The sequence below is a fragment of the Manis javanica genome, chromosome 2 (assembly GCF_040802235.1).
Source record: "Manis javanica isolate MJ-LG chromosome 2, MJ_LKY, whole genome shotgun sequence".
Taxonomy (NCBI): domain Eukaryota; kingdom Metazoa; phylum Chordata; class Mammalia; order Pholidota; family Manidae; genus Manis; species Manis javanica.
Window position 1 is genome coordinate 226,442,370 of NC_133157.1, and position 22,845 is coordinate 226,465,214.

The 22,845-nt window shown below is 50.9% G+C and overlaps 2 protein-coding genes across 10 annotated transcripts; one reads left to right on the forward strand and one right to left on the reverse strand.

Moving 5' to 3' along the window:
• Window positions 1-63: 63 nt before the first annotated feature.
• FBXL6 (F-box and leucine rich repeat protein 6) lies at window positions 64-3,141 on the reverse strand. Of its 5 annotated transcripts, none has more exons than XM_037023360.2 (9): window positions 2,716-3,141; window positions 2,261-2,419; window positions 2,033-2,096; window positions 1,601-1,732; window positions 1,419-1,526; window positions 1,300-1,332; window positions 919-1,150; window positions 584-830; window positions 64-312 (listed from the first exon to the last, which is right to left on the reverse strand). In XM_037023360.2, exons 1-9 carry the CDS (start codon window positions 3,096-3,098, stop codon window positions 162-164), a joined length of 1,509 nt encoding a protein of 502 aa, XP_036879255.2. In that variant the 5' UTR covers window positions 3,099-3,141; the 3' UTR covers window positions 64-161. The 5 variants fall into 5 exon arrangements, with proteins under 5 accessions (XP_036879255.2, XP_036879254.2, XP_036879258.1 ...); XM_037023359.2 differs by having other exon boundaries at window positions 1,219-1,332; window positions 2,716-3,138; XM_037023363.2 differs by having other exon boundaries at window positions 1,219-1,332; window positions 2,980-3,135.
• A 21-nt stretch (window positions 3,142-3,162) lies between these two features.
• SLC52A2 (solute carrier family 52 member 2) lies at window positions 3,163-5,838 on the forward strand. Of its 5 annotated transcripts, none has more exons than XM_037023391.2 (6): window positions 3,189-3,276; window positions 3,650-3,709; window positions 3,883-4,074; window positions 4,185-5,052; window positions 5,150-5,273; window positions 5,382-5,838. In XM_037023391.2, the coding sequence occupies exons 3-6, from the start codon at window positions 3,945-3,947 to the stop codon at window positions 5,592-5,594; spliced, it is 1,335 nt and encodes a 444-aa protein (XP_036879286.1). In that variant the 5' UTR covers window positions 3,189-3,276; window positions 3,650-3,709; window positions 3,883-3,944; the 3' UTR covers window positions 5,595-5,838. The 5 variants fall into 5 exon arrangements, with proteins under 5 accessions (XP_036879287.1, XP_036879286.1, XP_036879285.1 ...); XM_037023390.2 differs by lacking the exon at window positions 3,189-3,276 and adding an exon at window positions 3,277-3,510; XM_037023392.2 differs by lacking the exon at window positions 3,650-3,709 and having other exon boundaries at window positions 3,163-3,276.
• The last annotated feature ends 17,007 nt before the right edge of the window (window positions 5,839-22,845 follow it).

The window sequence follows — 22,845 nt, forward strand, 5'->3', positions numbered from 1 at the left end:
GCCCTGGATGGCACTATCAGGTACAATCCCTGTCCCCTCACCCCAACCCCAAGGACCACACAGTTCTTAAAAAAACGTTTTATTGTACCAAAATGTTCAAACATCCAAAACTGGGTAAGGGGGCAGGGCTGGCTGGCTGAGGGGTCTGGGGCATACACCACCTAGCTGGGGCAGGGGAGGCTGGTGAGCAGCTGTTCCAGGCACCACTGGACTTCGTTCTGGCCACGGTAGGCCCGCTTCAGGCCCCGGGGAAGGCAGCGGCAGGATTCCAGGTTGAGGTACAGCAGGCCTGGGCAGCTGCTGACCACAGAGCTGTGGGGGCAGGGCAGGCCATGAGGAGTTGAGCCACTGGATCCCAAAAGACACAGGCCTCCTCAAGGCTGAGCCAGGTGAGGGAACTCGCCAGATGCTGTGACTGGCTCTGCCACCCAGAGCCACTGAGGCCCAAGCCCAGTACCCTTCCTCTCTCCAAAACCAATCCCAACGGTATGCACTCCCCTTTCAGAGCCAGGAAGTCGGAGAGCCAGGCAGGACAAGGACGCAAGCCCTACTGGCTCCAGGGGACTGGGGAAGTGGTGCTGACCTGACCGTGCTTGGTGTAACCCGGGTGCCCCTGAGGTTGAGTGAGCACAGGGCTGAGTGTGAGCCCCCAGGGGTGCCTGAGAAGGCAGCGAGGGCCTGTTCCAGGTCCTTCTCGATGAAGCCCTGACCACTCAAGTCCAGTTCCCGCAGAGTGTGGCACCACTTCCAGGTCAACAGGGGACTGCCCTCTTTGGAGAGAGTCAGCCGGTCTGACGTGCCATAGAGGCCCAGGTGAAGCTGCTCCAGCTCTGGAGGTGAGAGGAGCAAGCATGAGCTGTAGGGTGGGCCAGGGTCCCCACATCCCACCTGCCCAGCCACCACCCAGGGAGAGCTAACCCTGACATGGCAGATCATGCAGGACAGCAGGAGTGATGCGAGCACAGCCGCGAAGATCCAGCAGGCGCAGGTTAGGAGAGCCGTGGAGCAGGCGGCCCAGGGTCTCATTGCTCACAAAGTTGCAGGTGGAACTGGCAAGGCAGAGCTCCTCGAGGCTGGGGAAGCCTGGGCCAGGGGTCACCACTCGCCCAGAAGGCTTGGGCAGCCACATCAGGTTCAGTAGTCGCAGTACCTGGGAACAAAGCCCAGGCTGCAGATGGGGAAGGGAGTGACAGGTGGGCAAGGTGGGGCGTCTGATACCTGCAGCTGGGGACAGCCTTTCTGCAGAGCCTCTACAGGCAACTGAAGGGGCGTGCTGTTTCGGCTGATACCAGTGCTCACCTCCAGGACCTGGAGCTGGGGGCAGCAGCTGCCCTGCAGAGGTGGGGTGAACACAGAGTCAATGGCCTGGCAGTCACTGGCTCGGCATCCAGCTCTGATCTTGCCTGTCACCAACCTACCAGCAGTGTACCCAAGATGGCTGTTGTCTGGGAGCTGTAGGTCAGCCACAGCTTGCGCATTCGGGGCCCCACCTCCTCCAAGAAGCTCACCACAGCTGTGGACTCCACCTGGGGACCCAGCACAAGGGCACCTGTCGTCTCGGCCCAAGCTTCTTCAGGGCTCCCGGGGACGCAGGGCTCACCATGGAGTGCTGTAGATCCAGGCTGTGAAGCTGGGGGCAGGCTTTGGCCAGCATGACCAGAGTGTCAGGGGTCACACCGTGGCAACTGGAAAGCTTGAGGAAGGTAAGCCGAGGACAGGACTCGCTGACCAGCTGTGGACGACAGAGGGCCAGCAAGGGTTCTAAGAGGGCCAGCTGCGGTCCACAGGGAAGAAAGCCGATGGCCGGCCCCATCCTCGCTGTGCTGCCTCAGTTACACCCTTTCCACCCACGCCAGGCCTTCCCGGGTGCTCCCGCCTGATACTTCCCTGCTGTCGGAGACGACAGAAAAAGAGAACCGGGCAGGCACCCCCATGGGGCAGCGCTGGGCTCCATGGCACCTGGCCCGCTCCCTGGAAGTACTGGGCGACCCGAGTGTCATGGCTGGTGTGCAGGGCAGCCGTGAGCTCTCACCTTCAACACGGGCTGTACCTGGGACTTCCAGTGGGTCAGGGTCAGCCTCTGGAGCTGTGAGAACCTGGGCCGACAGACAGCAGAGGCGAAGCTGCACAGTGGTCCCACGCTGCCCCCTCGGTCAGTGTCCTCCCCACCCATCGCTTAGGCTCAGGGAGACAGGAAGGGGCCCTTGGCCATCCACACACCACATGGATGGAGTGAGGGGATAAGGAAGAGGGTCCTTACCGATTGGGTATAAACCACGCCAGGGACGCAAGGAGGTTCTTCTCCGCCTTGGCCCCTCCCTTGGGGGGTCGGCCAGCCAGCGGGGGCGACAGGGTCACTGTGTGCCAGAGGGTGGGCTGGGAGGCGGCCTCGCGCCAGCGGCGGCACACGCGCGCGGCCCTGGGAGAAAAACCTCTGCTGAGGGGTCAGGCCTTTCGTGGCGGGTGCCCTGCCACCGGCCGCTGCTATGGGGCCCTCTAAGAGGACGGACCTGCGTCCGCAAGTCTCACAACGCTGCGGACACCTTTCCCAAAGGCGGGCCTCTGGGGCACCAACTGGACCCTCAGGGCCTGAGCTCTCCCGCTAGCGGGTGTGCGCGCTCAGACGTTTTCGCCCTCTGCTCCCGCCTCGGCCAGCCGTGGGCAACAGGTCAGTCGGCCTGAGCCACGCCGCGGCGTCTGATGGGCCTGGGGTACCTGCCGAGGAAGGGCATGGGCCCATCGGCCGCCACTAGCTGACCGAAAATTTGCAGCAGGATTTCCAAGGGGATGCGGTCGCCCCAGCCGGGGTCGCGCTCCTTCTGAGGCGCAGGCGCGGGCCTGGTCTTGGCCGCCGCTGCGCGGGGCCCGGGGCGCAGCGGCCGCTGAGCGCGGCGGGCGACGCGCCTCTGCGCGCGGGTGCGGACCGGTCCCGGGCCGGGCAGCACGAGCAGCGCGCTGTCCGAATGCAGCAGGTGGTACCCTGAGCCGCTGGGCGCCAGCCGGTCCCACCACCAGTCCTCGGCCGACCGGGCCCACGCCCCGGGCGGCGACGTGCCTCGGAACCTGCGGCCGGCCCGCCGGGTTGCGCCGGGAGCCATGGCCGACTGCTCGCGGCGGGGGCCGCCCCGGCGGAGCGGAAGGGGCGGTGCCGGAGGCGGAAGGGGCGGGACCTCCCCTCCCCCACCGCGTCGGCCCCGCGCTCGCCTCCAGGGGCGGGGCTTCTGGCGGCGGGCCTTGTGGTGGGCGGCCCCGCGCCCCACTTCCCCGAGCGGGCTGGTGAGTTGGAGTGCCCGCTGCGGCGCGGCAGCGATCTCATGCCCCTCCGGCGCTGGGCTGGGCCGGACGCGGTGCCCTCAGTCGGGGAGGGGCGGGTGCTGGGCCGGGAACCCCGGGAGGCCCGTCGCCGCCCCCCTGACGCACGAGGGGCGGCGCCGGGGCTGCCCCTCCAGCCAGTGCCCGGCTGGGCTCTGACCGACGGTCCTGCTTCTCGCTGAAGTCTCGGACTCCCAGGTGGGCGCAGCAGCCTCAGAAGTGTGCGAGGCCCATGAGAGGTGCCCCTGTCCCCGGGTCCGGGTCCCTATGTCTGTTTTGGGGTGAGGGTGGTGCTGGTCTCGGCAACTCAGGCCCGAAGAGCCGAACCCTCTTGCAGCATCCTCCCCCGGAGCCGGGGCGCCTGCTTCTCCGACTGCTGGCCTGGCTGTGCTTCTGGGTATGCTGCTGGCCCCCCATCCCACGGCACCCTCCGTGTCCCTGGTCTTGGCAAGCTGGCCGTCTTCTGGCTCCACTTCCGTGTCCTTTCCTCGTGATCCCGCATGTCTATCTGTTCAAGCTAGAAGAGGTCTTCAGATCCCAGAAGACGGCAAGTGTCTTCTGCACATTTAGGTGGCGATAAAGGAGCTGTCGGTGGCCTTCGCCCCGTCCTGAGGGGCCCAGTCTTGGGCTGAATGGCAGCACCCCCGTTGGGCTGTCTGGTGCTGACCCACGTGCTGGTCGCTCTCTTTGGCATGGGCTCGTGGGCTGCCATCAACGGGATCTGGGTACAGCTGCCAGTGGTGGTGAAGGACCTTCCCGAGGGTGAGTGGGAGTGTGCAGGGAGGCGGGGCAGGTGGGCCCAGAAGGTGAGCTGCAGCTGCAGTTTGTCCCCTGCATCCTGCCCCTGACGTGGTCTCTTCCCTTCCCCACAGGCTGGAGTCTCCCCTCGTACCTCACTGTGCTTGTGGCACTGGGCAACCTGGGTCTGCTGGTGGTGACCCTGTGGAGGCGCCTGGCTCCGGGCAAGGGCGAGCGGGCCCCCATTCAGGTGGTACAGGCGCTGAGTGTGTTGGGCACAGCCCTGCTGGCCCTGCTGTGGCACCGTGTGGCCCCCGTGGCAGGGCAGCCTCACTCTGTGGCCTTCCTAGTGCTTGCCTTGGTGCTGGCGCTGGCCAGCTGTGTTTCGAATGTCACTTTCCTCCCCTTCCTGAGCCACCTGCCACCTCCCTTCCTGAGGTCCTTTTTTCTGGGCCAGGGCCTCAGCGCCCTGCTGCCCTGTGTGCTGGCCCTGGTGCAGGGCGTGGGCCGCCTCGAGTGCCCACCAGCCCCCACCAGTGGCCCCCCCGGGCCCCCCCATGACTTCCCAGAACGTTTTCCTGCCAGCACCTTCTTCTGGGCACTGACCGCCCTTCTGGTAACTTCAGCAGCCGCCTTCCAGGGTCTCTTGCTTTTGCCATCACCACCGTCCTTACCCGCGTCGAGCCCAGGGCCTGGCCCGCGGCCAGGAGCCCCAGGAGTGGAGGAGGAGGAGGAAGAGGCCTTGCCACTGCAGGAGCCGCCTAGCCAGGCAGCAGATGCCACCCCTGGCCCAGACCCTGGGGTCCATCGGCTCCTCTCCGCCCACAGTGTCGGCCTGCTGGGCCTGCTGGCCATCACCAATGCACTGACCAATGGCGTGTTGCCTGCTGTGCAGAGCTTTTCCTGCCTGCCCTACGGGCGCCTGGCCTACCACTTGGCCGTGGTGCTGGGCAGCGCTGCCAACCCCCTCGCCTGCTTCCTGGCCATGGGCGTACTGTGCAGGTGCACAAAGGATCCCAGGCCACTTGAGGGGTGGGACTTAGGGATGGGGGCCAGGCCCTGGTACAGCCAGCCCTGAGCTCCTGCTCCCCCCTCACAGGTCTTTGGCAGGACTGGTCAGTCTCTCTGTGCTGGGTATTCTCTTTGGGGCCTACCTGATAGCACTGGCAATCCTGAGCCCCTGCCCACCCTTGGTGGGTACCACTGTAGGCGTGGTCCTTGTGGTAAGTGCCCTGGGAACACTGGAGGAAAGAGTGGCAGTTGCAGGGTGGGGCTTGCCCTAGAGCAGGGGGCATCTCATGCTCAGCCAGCTGTTATGTCCACTCTTCCAGGTGCTGTCATGGGTGCTGTGTCTGGGTGTGTTTTCATATGTAAAGGTGGCCGCCAGCTCCCTTCTGCATGGTGGGGGCCGGCCAGCATTGCTGGCAGCTGGTGTGGCTATCCAGGTGGGCTCCCTGCTTGGGGCTGTCGCCATGTTCCCTCCCACCAGCATCTATCATGTGTTCCGCAGTGGGAAGGACTGTGTGGATCCATGTGGCCCCTAAGCCTGGGCAGGTGAGGGCAGGGTGAGGTCCCCACCTCAGGCTGGGGCTGCCACACAGCCCCCAGGCCCGAGGCCCAGGGAGGCCCTCCGCACGCACAGGTACACTCATGGACACCTGCACACTCCACAGAGGCCCTGGCACTCAGGCCAGGTGGGGACCAGAGCCAGGGCCTGGCTGGGGCTGTGGACTTGACCCTTGCCCCGGAACCTATGTGGGATTTGCAAAATAAAGCAGTTTTATTCCATGAGTCGGAGTTGTTAATCCTGGAAGTACATTACCCTGTATAGATAGACCTCCCTTGAGCTGGATTGGTGGCCTCCAGTGGGGACCTGCCACCCCTAGGCTGCTCTCATAGACCCTGGTGTTATTCCATGAGTCCAGGACTCCTGCCCCCACTTATTGCTTCTTCCTCTAGAGAATGGCTGGAGTCTGGGCCAAGGACCCCACAGACTGCCATGGCCAGAGACAGCATGGTGTCTGTCCAACGGCAGCCTGTCCAGGATCACCAGCTGATGGCGGGGCCTCCTCCCCGCAGGGTCACTGCCCCACAAGCACCCCAAGGCCGTGTGGTGGGCTGAGTCAGCTGGGCGTGAGGGTCAGGCAGAACAGGCTGTCTTGTGGGTGGGTACTGCCAGGGGATTTACACCAGGGCCTTGTTGCAAGATCTGGGCACAGAAGATGCTCAGCAAGTGGGACTCTGAAGAGGCTCGGGGGTAGGTTTCCAGGAAGTCTCAGGAACCTTCTGCTCAAGAGTGTTCCCCACTCCCCAGAGCCACCAGCGTCTACTTTGCAGCTCCTTCCACAATCAAAGGCCCCAACCCTTTATTCAGGCAGACGTGGTAGCAGCTGCCTTTTCTTTGGGCTGCTGGCTGATGGCTGGGGGCCTTGGGAAGACCATGCCTGCCCCGACCCCGGGGCAGCAGTCAGGGCCTCTGTGGGGAGCAGGGCCTCAGAACCAACCACGGCCTGTCTGGCTCTCGTGCTTCAAGGCCTGGAGGACCAGAATGAGTGCCTGAGCCAGGCAGGTGGGCTGGGAGGACTTGAGCAAATTATTCAGTTGGAGACTGCAGTGGGCTGGGGCTTCCACCACATCTTGGCCTCCTGGGTCCCCAGGGGAGGCAGGGCACCTAAGCTGTGGTTCAGTGTGACTGGCCTGTCACCATGACCCTTTTCTCAGACAAGAGGCCCTGCCTCTGCAGGGGGCCCTGTCCGCAGAGACCAGGGGGTGTGGGTGCTGAGAGAAGTGGCTTCTGCCCCACTGCCAGTCCCTTCCTGGCATTGTTCTGGTCTCCAGATGCCTTTTTTGAACTTCAGAAGTTGCCTGTCCTTGATTTGGCCTGCATGTGGGCCTTTGAAGGCCTTGTCTTCCTCCCCCTTCATCCTCCCACCTTGGCAGGACCAGCTGAGCAGGAAGGAGCTCCCGACGACAGGGAAGGAATGCAGGCCTTGATCACGGTGCCTCTGGTCTGGGCCTCCATCAAGCATCCAATGGGCCATGGTCCCAACTGGCTTGGACACAGCCCAGCTCTGAGGACGGGAAGCCACCTGCCATACCCTAGCTTCCCAGGGTGCTGACTGGGGGGTGGGGTTTGGAGCCCAGGGGCTGCTGGACTTGGTTGCCTGCCTTTTGGGGTTGGTGGCTGCTCTTGGTGGTGGTGAGTGGAGAGATTCAGGGGGCAAGGAATAGGGGTGGGGTGCGTGGTGTGGCATGGGCTTCATGCCTTCCCCCCACTTTGACATTCATCCGCCATTGGCATCCTCCACCAGGCCCACCTTAAGGTGCAGCTGGTAGAGCCACGTCCCAGGTCCCACCTGCCGCCCCCTCTTCCAACAGGTGATGCCGGGAGGCATCATAGACCCTCTGCTCTGCCCCGTGTGTGTGTGTGTGTGTCAGGTATGCCAGGCCTGAGGGCCACAGAGGAGCAAGGGGGCACATGGCCCGGAGCCCAGGGTAGGGGGCCAGGGCAGGAGGGGGGCGCTCTGAGGAAGCCACTGCCCTTTGAACTCACCAGGAACTTTCTATCAGTGCCCCGCAGGAAGCAAGGCCAGGCAAGATGACAAGGGGAGGAAGAAGCTCAGGCCAAGTCCTGGAGAGCTGCCCACCCGGCACACCCTCCCTCGAGGCTGAGGCCAGTCGCCAGGCCCTGGGCACTCCTCAGGAGGTAGGCAGCCCACCACACCAGGCCCCTCAGAGCTGAGCCTGCTCCTGTACCTTGTCAGGGCTGTTAAGAGGCTCACAGCCTTGCCCAAGGGTCTCAGATCTGGTGCTGGGAGAATTTGAAGGAAACCCCAAAAGTGAGGCAGTGGTCAAATCAGGGCCTAGGCCACCTGGCTGTCCCCAGCAGGCAGTCCCCTGGGTGAGAGTAAGCTTGAGCCACAAGGCCCACCACCAGGAGCTGGCACTCCAGTGCCTCAAAACCAGAGAAAGGCTAGCCAGGGTGTGCCATGTGGCATTTCCCAGGTGTGTGGCTACTTCCCTGAGCCAGAGCACAAGTCTGAGTGCTGGGACAAGGCTCACCTGGCTGTGGCTGAATGGCAAGGTAGAGGCTTCACTTTCCTTCAGTCCTGGGGTTCTCAGCCCTGCAGAGTCTGAAGGCAGGTGTGCGTTCAGTGTGGCCGAAGGCATGGTGACACCCGGTAAAAGAATGGTGTCCCTCTCCAACTGCACCTGCTCAGAGTACCCCCTGCCTGGCCTGGGAGCACAGGACAGTGGTCCTTTAGGGGCCCCCTCCTCTCCATTTGAGCAGACCTTCTAGCTTCTCTGACACCAGAAAATGGGGGTGGGAACAGCAGGCCCCAAGCCAGGGATGGATGCAGGTCATCAGTGACCCCCACGTCAGCCACCTGGGCCATGCCCACCCTTAGAGCACCTGCTGCCAACCTCCATGGGGCCACCTAGGCATCCCCCACCCCAAGCACTGGCCTCGTTCTTTCCACTGTGCCTTCCAGGGGGCTTGAATGCCACTAGTGCTGTGGTGGGGTGTTCATTCTAGGAGTCCCTGTCCCCTCTCTGGGACCGGGGTGGTGACCCAGGTGATCCAGTCATGGTTTCCATCTTCCTGCCCGTGGTGACTGAACTGGGGAGCAATGCCTGTGTGGGGCAAATCAGGGGCCACCATGATATCCATTTGGGGGTATCGGCCATCCCAAGAGCTATAAACACCACCCTGACTGTTCAGGAGCACCCGAGAGTGAGGGCACCCAGAGGCAAGCAGAACAAGAGGTGGAGAGAGGCAGAGCCCTGACAACATCTTAGGGTCCCCCAGACCCAGCTGCGTCTGAAGCTAGACCCCGGGGACTTCCAAGTTCTGTGGGCCCACAACCCCTTGCTTGTTTAAGCAAAGGTAAGTTGGTTTCTGTCTGTCGCAGCTGAGGGAGTGGTGAGGACCTCTCTCATCCCCTCCCAGAAGTACCTGTGACAGCTCATGCCTTTGGACACAGGCCACTGGTCCATCTTCCCCTGCCTGGGGGAGAGTCAGTCATTCTCTTGGTGACTATCTGTCACACACCCTGTGACCCCTCTCTTCCTAGATTCCACCTCTAGATCCTTAGCAGGTGCTCCCCCAATGGCTCCTGAGCCGCAGGGAGAGTTCTCTGGGTGTCTGACCCCCCAGAAGAACAGAGAGCCAAGCCAGGTGGAAGCAGGCAGCACCATCCTCAGCTGACCAGCCAGACAGGGCCCTTGGGGTGTGTCGGGAGCCGGTCCGAACCGCCAGCCTGATGACACAGTGCGGGCAGTCGGAGGGCAGGGGCTGCACTGTGGCCTTCCCAGGGGAGTACCCCGACACCCCTCCTGCTCAAAATGCCCCTCCTAATAAATGTGCTTATTTCGGTTTCAATTCAAGCTGCCCTTTCAGGGAAGAGGCCATATCCAATTCCCCCTGAAAATTTTAGATACTGGCCCTAAAGGAAACTGGAAAAAACCACCACTGCCCTTGTGACCACCCCCGATGATGGGAGAGTGAGACCCCATGAGAACTGGACCCAAGTTTATGGGGGGAAAAGATACGGAAAATTTACCTGGGTTGAGGTTCCTTCCCCCGCCACTACATGGCCTCCAAATAATGTACTCAATGATTAATGGCAACAGGTGGGTACAGAGAACAAATGCTATTCTTTGGCTAGCCCGCCAAAGAACAACCTGGCAAACTGTAAAACAAATGAGAACGGGGCATTACCTAACTCCAGATCAGAAAAATCTCCACTGTAAGTCTTACTGAAAAACGGGTCCAAGGCGCAGTCCATAAAATTTGTCCCTGCCCGCCAAAAGGTCATCATGTCCTTTTAGAGACAGCCTCTTTTTTTCCTACCAGAGATGAAGAATGGGAGTATAACTATGAAAGAATGAGGGCCCTACATAAAAACAATAGAATAGTGAGCTTTAGACAGTCATCTGTAAGGAAACCAGGAGTCTGGCACCTACCTGACCTTTGTGAGATTTTCTGTGGCCACAATAACTAAAAACCAAGCTTACTTAGAGACAAGTTAACAGCTAAGACCTGCCAAACGATGTAATCTCATTCTCCAAACTCATGTAACCGTGCTATGTGTCAATTAAATGATTCATATCTGTACTTTATGTAATCAAAGAGTATAAAACAAGCTGCTACTTGTCATTAGAGGCCAGGCTCAGCTTTGGCCAGTGTCCGTGTGCTCACTCATCCGTTCAGTTGCCGACACCGTCCATCCTTCAGGGACTCCTGGACTCCCTGGAGCTGGACTCCGGCAGAGGTGCTCTCAGGGGGAGTCCAGGGGTCCCCAAGGGGCGGGGGCTCAGGACAAGCTGCAGTCGAGGAGCCGGGCAGCTGTCCCGTGGAGTCCTTGGTGTGAACGGGGCTGGGCCGCCGTGTCAAGTGGTGGCCTGGCTGGCTGGGTGGCTCTTCTAAGAGGTGGTGGTATGGGGCCTGGTCCAGGGCTTTCAGCACGACGAACATCAAGTTTCTCTATTCTTCTGAATCAAGAGCCACCGTCTTCCTCCCCAGCCCACCCGCCGAGCCAGAAGTCAGCCCAGCTCAGCCACCACTGGACACCCCCCTCGTCCCCCCATCTCCTTGGATTTACTAGAGGCCCAAGGGCTCTGGGTGGGTGGGGTGGGAGGTGGTCTTGGGAGGTGCAGTTGCCGTCAGAACTGGGACCAGTTAAGTGGAGAGTCTGAGGGTCAGGAGACCCAGGAACCCGGAGGGACTGGGGCCTAAAGACTGGCGGGATGAGCGGTGCAGGTCCTGGAGTAAGTGGAGACGGGCGTGGGGTCTGGGAAGGTCACCTGGGGCTGAGCAGAACAGGGTTCCTAGCGGGTCTGGGAATCCTGGGGACTGGAAGCCTGGTCACTTGGGGATGGGACCTGGGATCTAAAGCAAGTCCAAGACCTAACAAGCAGAGTGGATTACTGGTGTCTCTAAGGAAAGCTCTGTGCTATTTGGAGCACACCACTCCAGGATCTAATGTATGAGGTCGGTTCCTGTCATTGTCTTTAAGCTATTTTACAACTTTGTATTTGTAGATGACGGATAGCAATGTAAACAATTCTTTTCTGTAGACCTGAAAATGAATTCCAACCCCTGGAGGTTTGATTGATTTCCTCCCCAAGTCATAGAAAAAGCCAGTTTTGCATCCATTTGTAATTTAATTTCAATATTCCTTTTTCTGTATAGATTTGTGATCCTTAGTCTTCTCTGAAGCAGCTGTAACATTCCTGGATTGGTCATTAATTAATGACTCAAATAAAATCTTGGGACATGTGTTCATGTACAAGGAATACTCAAAACTAGCAGCTGATTTCTCATTGGAAATCATGCAGACAGAGGTGGTAGGATGACATATTCAAAGTGCTGAAAGAAAACAACTGTTGATCAAGAATTCTATATTCAGGAACACTATCCTTCAAATATGAAGGAGAAATTAAGGCATTCCTAAATAAATTAAAAAGTGAGAAAATTTGTCACTAACAGATCTTCCCTATATGAAATACTAAAGGTAATAAATACTTAAATCCATATAAAGAAATAAGGAGCACTATAAAGGTAACTACACAGATAAACACAAAATTCAGTATTAATGCATTTATTTATTTGTGACTTTTTATTTTCCTATAAGATTAAAAATATAACTGCATTAAAGCAATAAGCTATGTTGATGGATTTATAACATAAGAACATAGAGTTTGTATGACAACAATAGCAGAAAGAAAGGATAGAATGGAGATATAAGGAGTGAATATATAAGAGCAAAGTTTTTGTGTATTATTGAAATTAGGGTGGTATTAATATGAACAAGAATGCTATAAATTAGATGTTACATTTAATTCCAGGGAAATCACTAAGAAAATAAATAAAAAATATATAGCATGAGAAATGACAAGGAAATTAAAATGGTATAGTGGAAAGTATCTATTCAGCACTGAAGGCAGTAATGGAGGAACAAAAACATGCAAGACACGTAAGAATGGCAGATGTGAATCTTACCTAATCAGTCATTACATTGAATTTAAATGGACTTAACTCCAATCAAAAGGCAGAGAGATTGACAGTGTAGACTTAAAAAATAAAACATGATCTAATTTTATGCTGTCTATAAAAGGCATTTTAGATTAAAAAATACAATTAGATTAAAAGTTAAAGGATGTAAAAGGAGACTCCACACAAACAGTAACAGAAAGAGCTGGAGTCAAAGCAAACAAAATAGACTTAAGGGTAAAAATTGTAACTAAAGACAAAGAAGGACATTTTAAAATGATTGAAGGGTTAATCCACATAATATATGACTATTCTAAACATATATGCACTTAATAACTGAGTCCTAAAATACATGCAGCTAACAACCTACAGAATTGAAGAGAGAAATGGATAATTCAGCTATATTATTTGTAGACTTTAGTACACTGCTCACCGTAGTAGATAAAACAATTAGACAAGAAAATCAACAAGAAATTGAATATTTGAATGACATGATAGTCCAACCAGATCTAACAGACTTTGAGAGAACACTCCATCCAGCAACAGGGTTACATATATTGCTCTCAGGGGTATATGGAACATTCTCCAGAATAGACTATATGTTAGTTCATAAAACAAGTCTCAGTCAGCTTAGAAGGATTTAAATCATACGGAGCATGTTCTCTGACCACAAATTAGAATTAACAAAAAATTAGGAATTAGAAATCAGTAACAGAAAGGAAGTTGGAAAACCTACAAATATGTGAAAATTAAACACTGTATTCCTGAATAACCAATGGGCCAGATAAAAAATCACAAGGGAAATTAGAAAACACTTCAAGGTGAGTGAAATGAATACACCACATACCAAAACCTACAGGATGCGGCAAAAGCAATGTTTAGAGGGAAATTTATAACAATAAACTCCTATATTTAAAAAGAAAAAATTCTTAAAAACCTTAACTTCCACTTTAAGAAATCAGAAAAAGAAGAGCAAACTAAACCCAAAACAAGCATAAAGAAGGACATGATCAAGATGAGAGCATAAAAAAAATCAAATACAGACTACAAAGTCAGTAGAGAAAATCAACAGTTGGTTTGAAGATATGTTTTAAATTGACTAACCTTTACCTAGACTGACCATGAAAAACAGACAGGATTCAAGTTACTGAAATCAGGAGTGAAAGAGGGGACATTGCTACTGACCTTAAAGAAATCAAAAGGATTGTAAGGGAATATTTACAATTGTATGCCAAAAGATTAGATAACTTAGATTAAATGGACAAATTTCAAGAAAGTCATAAAGAACTAGAACTGATTCAAGAAGAAATAGGGAATTGGAATAGACTGATATTAAATGAAGAGATTGAGTAAGTAATCTAAAAACTTCTTGCAAATAAATTTCTATTCACAGATGACTTCACTGGTGAATTCTAGCAAACATTTAAAGAATTAACACAATTTCTTCACTTACAAAAAATAGAAGAAGAGGGAACATTTCTCAACTCATTCTATGAGGCCATGTTACTCTTTCACCAAAATCAGACAAACTCATCACAAGAAATGAAAACTCCAGACCAATATTCCTTATGAACATAAATACAAATATTCTCCACAAAATATTAGCAAACTGAATGCAGCAGGATCTAATAAGGAGTATATACTCTGAACCGGTGGGATTTATCCCATGAAGGAAAAGTTGGTTTAAGATATGAAAATTAATCAATATAGTACACCATATCAATAAAATGAGATAAAACCACATCTACCTCAACAGACTCAGAAAAAAAGCATTCAGCAAAACCATCACCTTTCATGGAAGAAAAAAACCTCAACAAACTAGGATTAGAAGAGAAATTCCTCAACCTGATTGATAAAAGGCACCCATGAAAAAACCATAACTACCATTACATTCGATGGGAAAAGACCAAAAGATTTCCCCATAAGATCAGGAACACGATAAAGATGTTTGCCTTCTCCTTCTATTCAACATTGTAATGGGGGTCCTGGCCAGGGTGGTAAGGTGGGAAAAATAAATAAAAATGCATCCCGATTGGAAAAGAAGAGGTAAGTTATCCTCTCTTCTCAGATGACATAATTCAGTGTATAGAAAATCATAAGGAATCCACAAAAAAATATTAGAACAGGAACTTGTTACAAAACTTGGTTGAAAAAAATCAGAGAAGACTTAAGGAAATGGAAATATATCCCATGCTCATGGATCAGAAGACTTAACATTGTTAGTAGGGCAGTACTCCCCAAACTGACCTACAGATGCAAGCAATCCCTAACAAAATTCTACCCTGGCCTTTTTGCAGAAATTAAGAAGCCGATCCTAATATTCATTACTAAAGGCAAGAGACCAGAGTAGTCAAAACAGTATTTAAAAAGAATAAAGTTAGAGAAATCACTCGCACTTCACAATTACAAAACTTACTACAAAACTATACTAATCAAGACACAGTGATCCTGGGGACTGACACCAGAACAGTCACATAGATCAGTGCAATAGGACTGAAAGTTCAGAACGGAATTCTTACATTTATGGTTAATTGATTTTTGACAAAGTGCTGAGACAATATTGAAAGAGTAATCTTTTATACAACTAGATATCCACTCACAAAAAAATGAAGTTGGATCCCTACATCACACCATATACAAAAATCATCTCAGTATGGATCATTGATTTAAATTTAAGAAATTGTTAGAGGAAAACATAGGAATAAATCTTTCCAACCTAAAAGCATGAGCAAGAAAGGGAAAAATAGGTAAATTGGACTTTATCAAAATTAAAAATTTTTGTACTTCAAAGGATACTATCAAGAAAGTGAAAGGACAATCAATAAAACAAGAGAATATATTTGTGAATCATCTGTCTGATAAGGGACTTGTACCCAGAATCTACAAAGAACTCTTACAGGTCTAATAGCCCAATTTAAAAATAGTAAATAACTACATAGATATATAACTAAATGGGTAAAATAACTATTAAAAAAAGATGTTCAGCAGGTGGAGAAAGACACGTATCAAATGATTTCACTCATCTGTGGAGTATAAAAACAAAGAAAAAACTGAAGGAACAAAACAGCAGCGGACTCACAGACACCAAGGGTGGACTAACAGTTACCAAAGGGAAAGGGACTGCGGAGGATGGGTGGGAAGGGAGGGAGAAGGGGGAAAAGGGGCATTACGATCCGTACACATAAGGTAGGGGGTGGGGGGCCACGGGGAAGGCAGTATAACACACAGAAGACAAGTAGTGATTCTATAGCATCTTACTACACTGATGGACAGTGACTGTAATGGGGTGTGTCGGGGGGACTTGATAATAGGGGGAGTCTAGTAACCATAATGTTCAAGTAATTGTACATTAATGATATAAAAAAAAAAGATGCTCAGCATCACTAACAGAAAATAGTTTGGCAATTTCTCAAAATGCCTAATGCAGAGCTTCTATGTGCTGCAGGAATTCCAGCCCTAGGTACAATCAACTGGGTTTTAATACATTAGCAGAGCTGAGCAACTATCACTATTATCTTACTTCTAGAACATTCATCATCCCCAGAAGAAGCCTCATCCCCATTAGCCATCATCACCCCTCCCCCCTCCCCCAGCTCCTGGCAACCGTGAATCCACTTTCTGACTCTAAGGACTTGCCTGTTGTAAACATTCCGTATGAATGGAATCACACACTATGTGGCTTTCTGTGATTAATGTCTTTCACTTTGCACATTGTCAGGGCTCATCCATGTTGTAGCATTTATCAGTACTTCATTCCCTTTTGTTGCCCAATAATATTTCATTGTATGGGTAGGTCACATTTTATTTATTTACTTATTGATTGATAGACAATTGGTTTGTTTCCATTCTTTGGTATCATGACTACTGCTGCTATGAGCATTTGTATACAATTCTTTGTGTAGACATGTGTTTCCATTTCACCTGAGAGTGGAATTACTGGGTCATGTGGTGACTGTATATTCAACATCATGAGGAGCCGCTAGGCTGCTTTCCAAAGGGTCACCAATGAGGGTCCCACCTTCTCTCAGGATGCCTTTTATATCTAAAACCATCTCAGAGATTTCCCAGGGGTTTGTTTCATGTGCTGTTACTGTAGAGAGTCCAGCCAGAAGGGATGCTCAGTCTTCCCTAGGTCAAATTTGTACAGGCAAAATGGTGGTTAATATATACATTCTATAAATCACCATCTCCAAGAGAGGTCCCTAGAGATCTGTCAGTGTCTGCACAGTCCCACAGTGCGTTCTGACCTTGAAAGATTGACCAAAACTCATGCAATAGTTCTGTTGCATTTTCTGCATTGTTGGAGTCCTGCTGGTGCTTTGTGGGACAGTCTTCGGTAGTAGGGGTATCATGTCCTGCCAAAGCATCAGTTATTATTTAAATGTCAGCTCTGCCCTTTCTGACTTCTCTAATTTGAATCTTGCATTTTATAGACCAAGGTGTTCACCCTGGGATACACATCAGACCCACTAGTGGAATTTTACCAAAATATAGATGTCAGCCCTGCTCCAGACTTGCTGAATTGCTTTATTGCTATTTTTGGTATACTTTGGTGTATTTTGGCACTCAATGTATATTGTGCCTCAGGATTATTATGTTATATATCAAAATTGTTTCTACTGTAAAAATTAACATCCATATTTATACATCAGATGTTACATTCAGTGTCTTCTCTGAGGACAGGTTAAAACATTGTCCTTAAAGACGTATTGTCTGGTTTTTTAAGTTGGTTTACTATCTTTGCTTTGCACATCACAGAAACAGCTGCTTTTCTTTGTCAGTTGCATTTTTCTTTTGCGCCCTCACCAGACTTGTGGAAATGCTGGCTAGTAAATTAGCTACACCCAGAGCCTCTGTCGCCTGTTTCGCCTGAGGATCTGCAATCATCCACAGGTGGGAGATGGTGTGTCCACCAAAGGCAGCCCCAGAGCCCCTAGAAAAGGTTGGAACCAGGCCCTTCAAACTGTGATCTTGGCCACAGCTTCTGCTGGCATCACCCCAACGGCCTTAGGCCGCTTCTGGGGCTAAGGCCGCATTTTCCGCCTCTCTTGAAAAAGAAGATGGTTCCATGGACTATTTACCCCAAACCCAGCAGACCAGGAACTGATTATAGGACGATGTTGTTGCCAGGCAGCTGCATCTGGGGGGGGTCTCTCCCTGCGCACGAGGTAAAACCTCCACCTGGGTCGGGGAGGATTCTTGACTGACTGGGAACAATTCTTAACCAGGATGGACAAGTGTAAGGAAGGAAGGAATCCATTAAAGTGAGAGCAGCAGTGAGTGGCAGCACCACGCAGGCAGCAGAGAGTGAGGAGGAGCAGGGGAGGGAGAGGGAAGCCCACCGAGCTCCTGCCCAGCACAGGGCGGATCTCCTGCCAACTCCGGAAGCCGGGGTCACCTGGCATCTGGTTTCCACTTGGATCTGCACAGCGTGGGGACTAGCCCCTACTGCCCCAGGATTTGGGGGAGCTGTGGGGCATGGGATGGAGTGAAATTATATTCTGGGTACTTCCCAAAGCAAAGAAAGGGTATTTCCAGGCAGGCCACTAAGGAGCATGACCGTACAGCTGCAGCCCTGCCTGGGTCACCCGGTGACGGGAACCTGCAGGCCCAGATCAGAGATGTCAGTGACCCTTCCCTGCTTGTCTCAAGTAGGAGAGAGAGACTGAGACTTGTGCTTAAGTCTAGAAAATTGAATGAAATAGCAGAACAACAAAGACGCCACCGGGAGAGCGCAGAGACAAAGCGCAGTGAGTGAGCAGCAAGGCTTCGTTTAAGGCGAACTATACACTGAAAGAGGGGATCAGACACACTCGAGGGCTGAGGAAATCCTTAAAAAGCATGTAAGGCCTTTTAAGGGTTTCAAGAATGGGGCAGAGGACCAGAGGTGGGAGTGGGACCTACATGCGGTCTTAATGTAGGGCAGGGACAGGGGACAAGCATCATGATCGATTTTTCAAAAAAGCCGAGATATAAATGGCATACGAAGAACAGGAGGGGCTCTGTCTTAAGGCCAAGATTCCATTTTAAAAATCCGGGAGTGAGGAAGTAAGATTCCTAACATGTTCCTCTGTAATCAGCCAGCAGCCTATCTTAAGGCAGGGCAAGCAGTCGTAACTGTCATGCCCCCAGTGCTTGAGGGTGACCACCGTCCTGGAGAGGAACAGGATCCGTGACTTCCTTGTGTTAAGCTCACTGACTGTGGATGAGGGCATAGAGTCCCTCACTGGAGAGGCATCACGAGACCACAGGTCACGCCTGCAGCCCCCCCACTCTGCCCCGCTGCCCACTGCCGCATTCTTGGAAACCTTAAAAGACAGAATCCCCAACCTTTCGGTGCACCTTCTCTCTGAGGCTGCCCACACGCCCCTTCCATCGAATGTGTATTTTTCATATTTTATTAAGGTATCATTGATATACATTCTTATGAAGGTTTCACAAGAAAACCAATGTGGTTACTACATTCACCCTTATTATCGAGTCCCCCCCATACCTCATTGCAGTCAGTGTCCATCAGTGTAGTAAGGTGCACAGAGTCCCTATTTGTCTTCTCTGAGCTACACTGCCTTCCCCGTGACCCCACACACACCATGTGCACCAATCATGACACCCCTCAATCCCCTTCTCCCTCCCTCCCCACCTGCCCTCCCCCACCCCTTCCCCTTTGGTAACTGCTAGTCCCTTCTTGGATTCTGTGAGTCTGCTGCTGTTTTGTTCCTTCAGTTCTGCTTCGTTGTTACACTCCACAAATGAGGGAAATCATTTGGTATTTGTCTTTCTCTGCCCGGCTTATTTCACTGAGCATAATACCCTCTAGCTCCATCCATGTTGTTGCAAATGGTAGGATTTGTTTCTTTCTTATGACTGAATAATATCCCATTGTGTATATGTACCAGCTCTTCTTTATCCATTTATCTACTGATGGACACTTAGGTTGCTTCCATATCCTGGCTATTGTAAATAGTACTGTGATAAACATAGGGGTGCATATGTCTTTTTGAATCTGAGAACTTGTTTTCTTTGGGCAAATTCCTAGGAGTGGAATTCCCAGGTCAAATGGTATTTTTATTTTTAGTTTTTTTGAGGAATCTCCGTATTGCTTTCCACAATGGTTGAACTAATTTACATTCCCACCAGCAGTGTAGGAGGGTTCCCCTGAGTGTGTACTTTTTAAATAAAGCCTTCTCACTGCAACTTCCTGTGTCTTATCTGTGCGCTCTTCCAGTGGTGAGCGTCTTTGCTATTTCATTCTGTTTCCAAGTCTGTGCTCTGTCTCCACTTCACTCCTAATAAGCAGGGAAGGGCAGCTGAGAGCTCAGAACAGGGCCTGCAAGTTCCCGCCGCCTGGGTGACCCGGACAGAACTGCAGCAGTGTGACCTGCTCTTAGTAGCCTGCCTGAAAATCTACTTTCTTTGGGAAATTCTCAGAACATAATCTCACTCCATCCTGTGCTCTGCAACTCCCCCAAATCCTGGGGTGGTAGGGACAGCAGGCGACCCTGGCTTCAGGAGTCGGCAAGGGAATCTGCTCTAGGCTGAACAGGAGCTCAACAAACTTTCTCTCCTTACCCTCTGCACCTCCCTGTTTTCAGCCACCTGGAGGGCCACTGCTGTATGCTACCACTCTCACTTTGATGGATTCCTTCCTTACCTATCCTCGTCTGACCCGTTTGTGAATTCTTCCTTGATCAGAATCAAGAGCCCCCGCTTGGGCTGAGTTCTCACCAAGCACAAAGGGAGATCTCAGGTTGGACTGCCCAGCAACAGGCTCGTGACGTCCGTTTCTGGTGAGCAACATCATGTCGTCACCCGTCCAGTCAGTCCTCCAGAGACACTGTCAGAGAAACTTAGCACAAGGAATTTCCTGAACCTGTTCCCCCAGACGGTGTTTACCCTCAAGCTGTGGGGACACATCATTGCCGGGAGCCATGCTACTCAAGCTGTGTAGCGAAGCTCAGGCTGGAGGAAGACCCCCCATAAGGCAGGGGCCTTCGCAGCTGGCTCCCTCTATTACCCACCTTGATTTTGTTATTTTCCATTATACTACTGGCTTTGTTTTTGCTTGCATTGTTGCCAAAGACTAAGCTAACTTCTGCTAAGCAGCACGGAAAAGATGAGAACATAAGTTTCCCAGGAGCTTTTCAGGACGGTGCTCCTGAAGAATGGAACACGCAGGGGCCCAGTGGCGGTCTTGGCATAAAGTACCAAAACCTGCTGTTAGTCAAACATTGACCACCCCATTTCCACTGAGATTGCCCCCCTTGTTTACAGTGCTAGTGAAACTAGTGATGGAAAGTTTTACAGAAATAGAGTCATGAGAAAATATTGAATAGAATAACCCTGTTGACAATTAATCGTCTCATGTTTTCTTCCGTCTAGTACTTCTATAGTTTGTTTTTCTTCTTTCCTAGTTACGACCCTTTACTAGAATTTGTGCCTCATACGTGAAATTAACAAGTACCATAATTCTCCAGAAAGTAAAGATACCTCAAGACAAGTGCTGGGCCTGGAAGCCACAGAGCATAAATCTGCCAAGAAGTAAAAAACTAACATTTTCAAAGAACATTACTTCTCTCTCACTTACCAGCTTTACATCTCCCCGTATGGCCCCGGAAGACGGCTGGTTAGCCAGAGACGGGTAAGATTCCTCAAGGGAGGGACAACCTAAGACAGGCACAGTCGCAGGGGGGCCATCAGATGAGAAAAAGGGGGCCAACAGAGGCGAGGCTCAGAACCTCACCCCCCCAGTTTTGAGAGAAATCTTCTACACCTGTGGATGTTTTGTTGCCCTTGTTCAGCTTGGATTAAGACCTGGTCTGTAGGCACAAACCTGATCATATACACCTGCCTTCTTACAGTTCTAAATCATGCTTTATATTTATATCTTGCATTTACCTACTACATCAACATTTTATTAGATTCATATATAAAGTATAAAAATCAAATGAATAATCATACACCATATTTGACATGATTGTTTATAGTTTAAGGTTTGTAGTAAAACAGAAATAGTTTCTATGATATGAATGCCCTTGCATTGTTCCCCATGTAAGAACTTGTTTAGTCCCTGCAGTAGTGGAGCCATGGGGACCTGTGTAGCATATGTCAGGGAGATTTTGGTATCCACACAGGAGAAAGAGAAATGTAGATAAGAAGGGAAAATTTAGTTTGCTGCCTACTGTGCCCTATAAAGGGGTATATGGTGAACATATGAGTTTATGATTTTAAATTAATTATAAATTTATTAAAGCCTCTAAGAATATTTTTGTGGGAAAGAATCCTAGCTAACTGTGGCACTAGGTGACCTGTATTTCACCCTGAGCTGATAGACTCCATAGTCATTGCTACATACTGCACGCTCCTACAGTCACATGCACTACTTAGAAACTGCATTGCACAGAAACATAAAACGCAATAGAGTACATGTTGATAGGAAAAGTTTTGGTCAAGGAACAGAAAAACAATCAGCTGTCTAACGCTTGACCAACCACGAATAGATTAGAAAGGAAAAGAAAGAAAAAAGCTTGCCTATACTTATTAACCAACTGCCTATACTAATGAATCATCAGAACAATAAAAAATAATCATATCCTTGGGCAAAATGGTATAAATAAGGCTGTCATCGACACTTTGTCGAGAGACCACCTCCATCTGACTCCGTGTCCTGTCTCTCCAGGCGCCGACTCCATGCTGCACCTTCGGGCATCCCACCCCTAGGCTGGAGCTGGACTTCCGCACATCATTCAAGACTGCTTGCCCTGCCTAAGACAGAATCGGTTGTTGGCTAATTACCATAAAATACTTTAGAAATCTCATCTCCTAACTCCCTGGTTTTTAAAATGGAACCTTAGCTTTAAGATGGGGTCCCTCCTGTCCTTACTATACTGTTTGTATCTTGGCATTTTTCATCATAGGCAGGAAAAATAATCACGATGCTTGTCGCATGTCCCTGCCCTGCCTCAGTGTGAGCAGAAGGACGGGTCACTATGGTCATCTGTGTGAATGCTCTGATGTTGTCAATGTCCTATTTCCTGGGAACATGAAGAGGCCCTTCCTTTCTCCCCAAGGTATGTGACCGTACCAATTCAGTAGATGCTGTGTGTACTGAAATGCTGACCTTTTGAAATGACAAAGGTTCCCACCAACTCACCTCCCTGACCCTGAACTTCAGAGACTCTTAATGAGCGTCCTTACTGTTCATGGCACTACAGATATTTGCACAGGTTCAGTAAGAGTCTATTCTCTTTTTTACTAAGATGTAATTGGAAAAATTGGTTATGTGCCTGAGGCCTTGTGAAAGTGTTGCTCATTAACCACGTGATGATCATCTCCTTTTAGTGAACCTGGGTTGGCTTTATGGAGTCAGTGCCAGTAAAACCCTCCTTGCATTGCAGATTCTGGACCTTACAGAGGTCAGGAAGGTCTCTTCCTAGCAGGTCCCGGAAAGCAGAAATTCACACAGATTATATGTACTGTGTTTATCATATTGGGATAGAAAATAATAGAACTTTAGAAAGCTTTTGAAAGTCCAACCTGAGATATCCTATGAAAACTTCTAGCAAAGCAAACTTACAGTGGTGTGTTTGGTATAAGAACACTTGCTAGATCCAAGAATACTCTACCTGGCAAGATTATCATTTAAATTTGAAGGAGGGATTAAACAATTTTCAGATAAGAAAAGCTGAGAGAATTTACCTCCCACAAACCACCTCTACAGGGCATTTTGGAGGGACTGTTATAGATGGAAGTATCCCTAAGGCTAAATAGATGTCACCAGAGGAAATAAAACCACAGCAAAG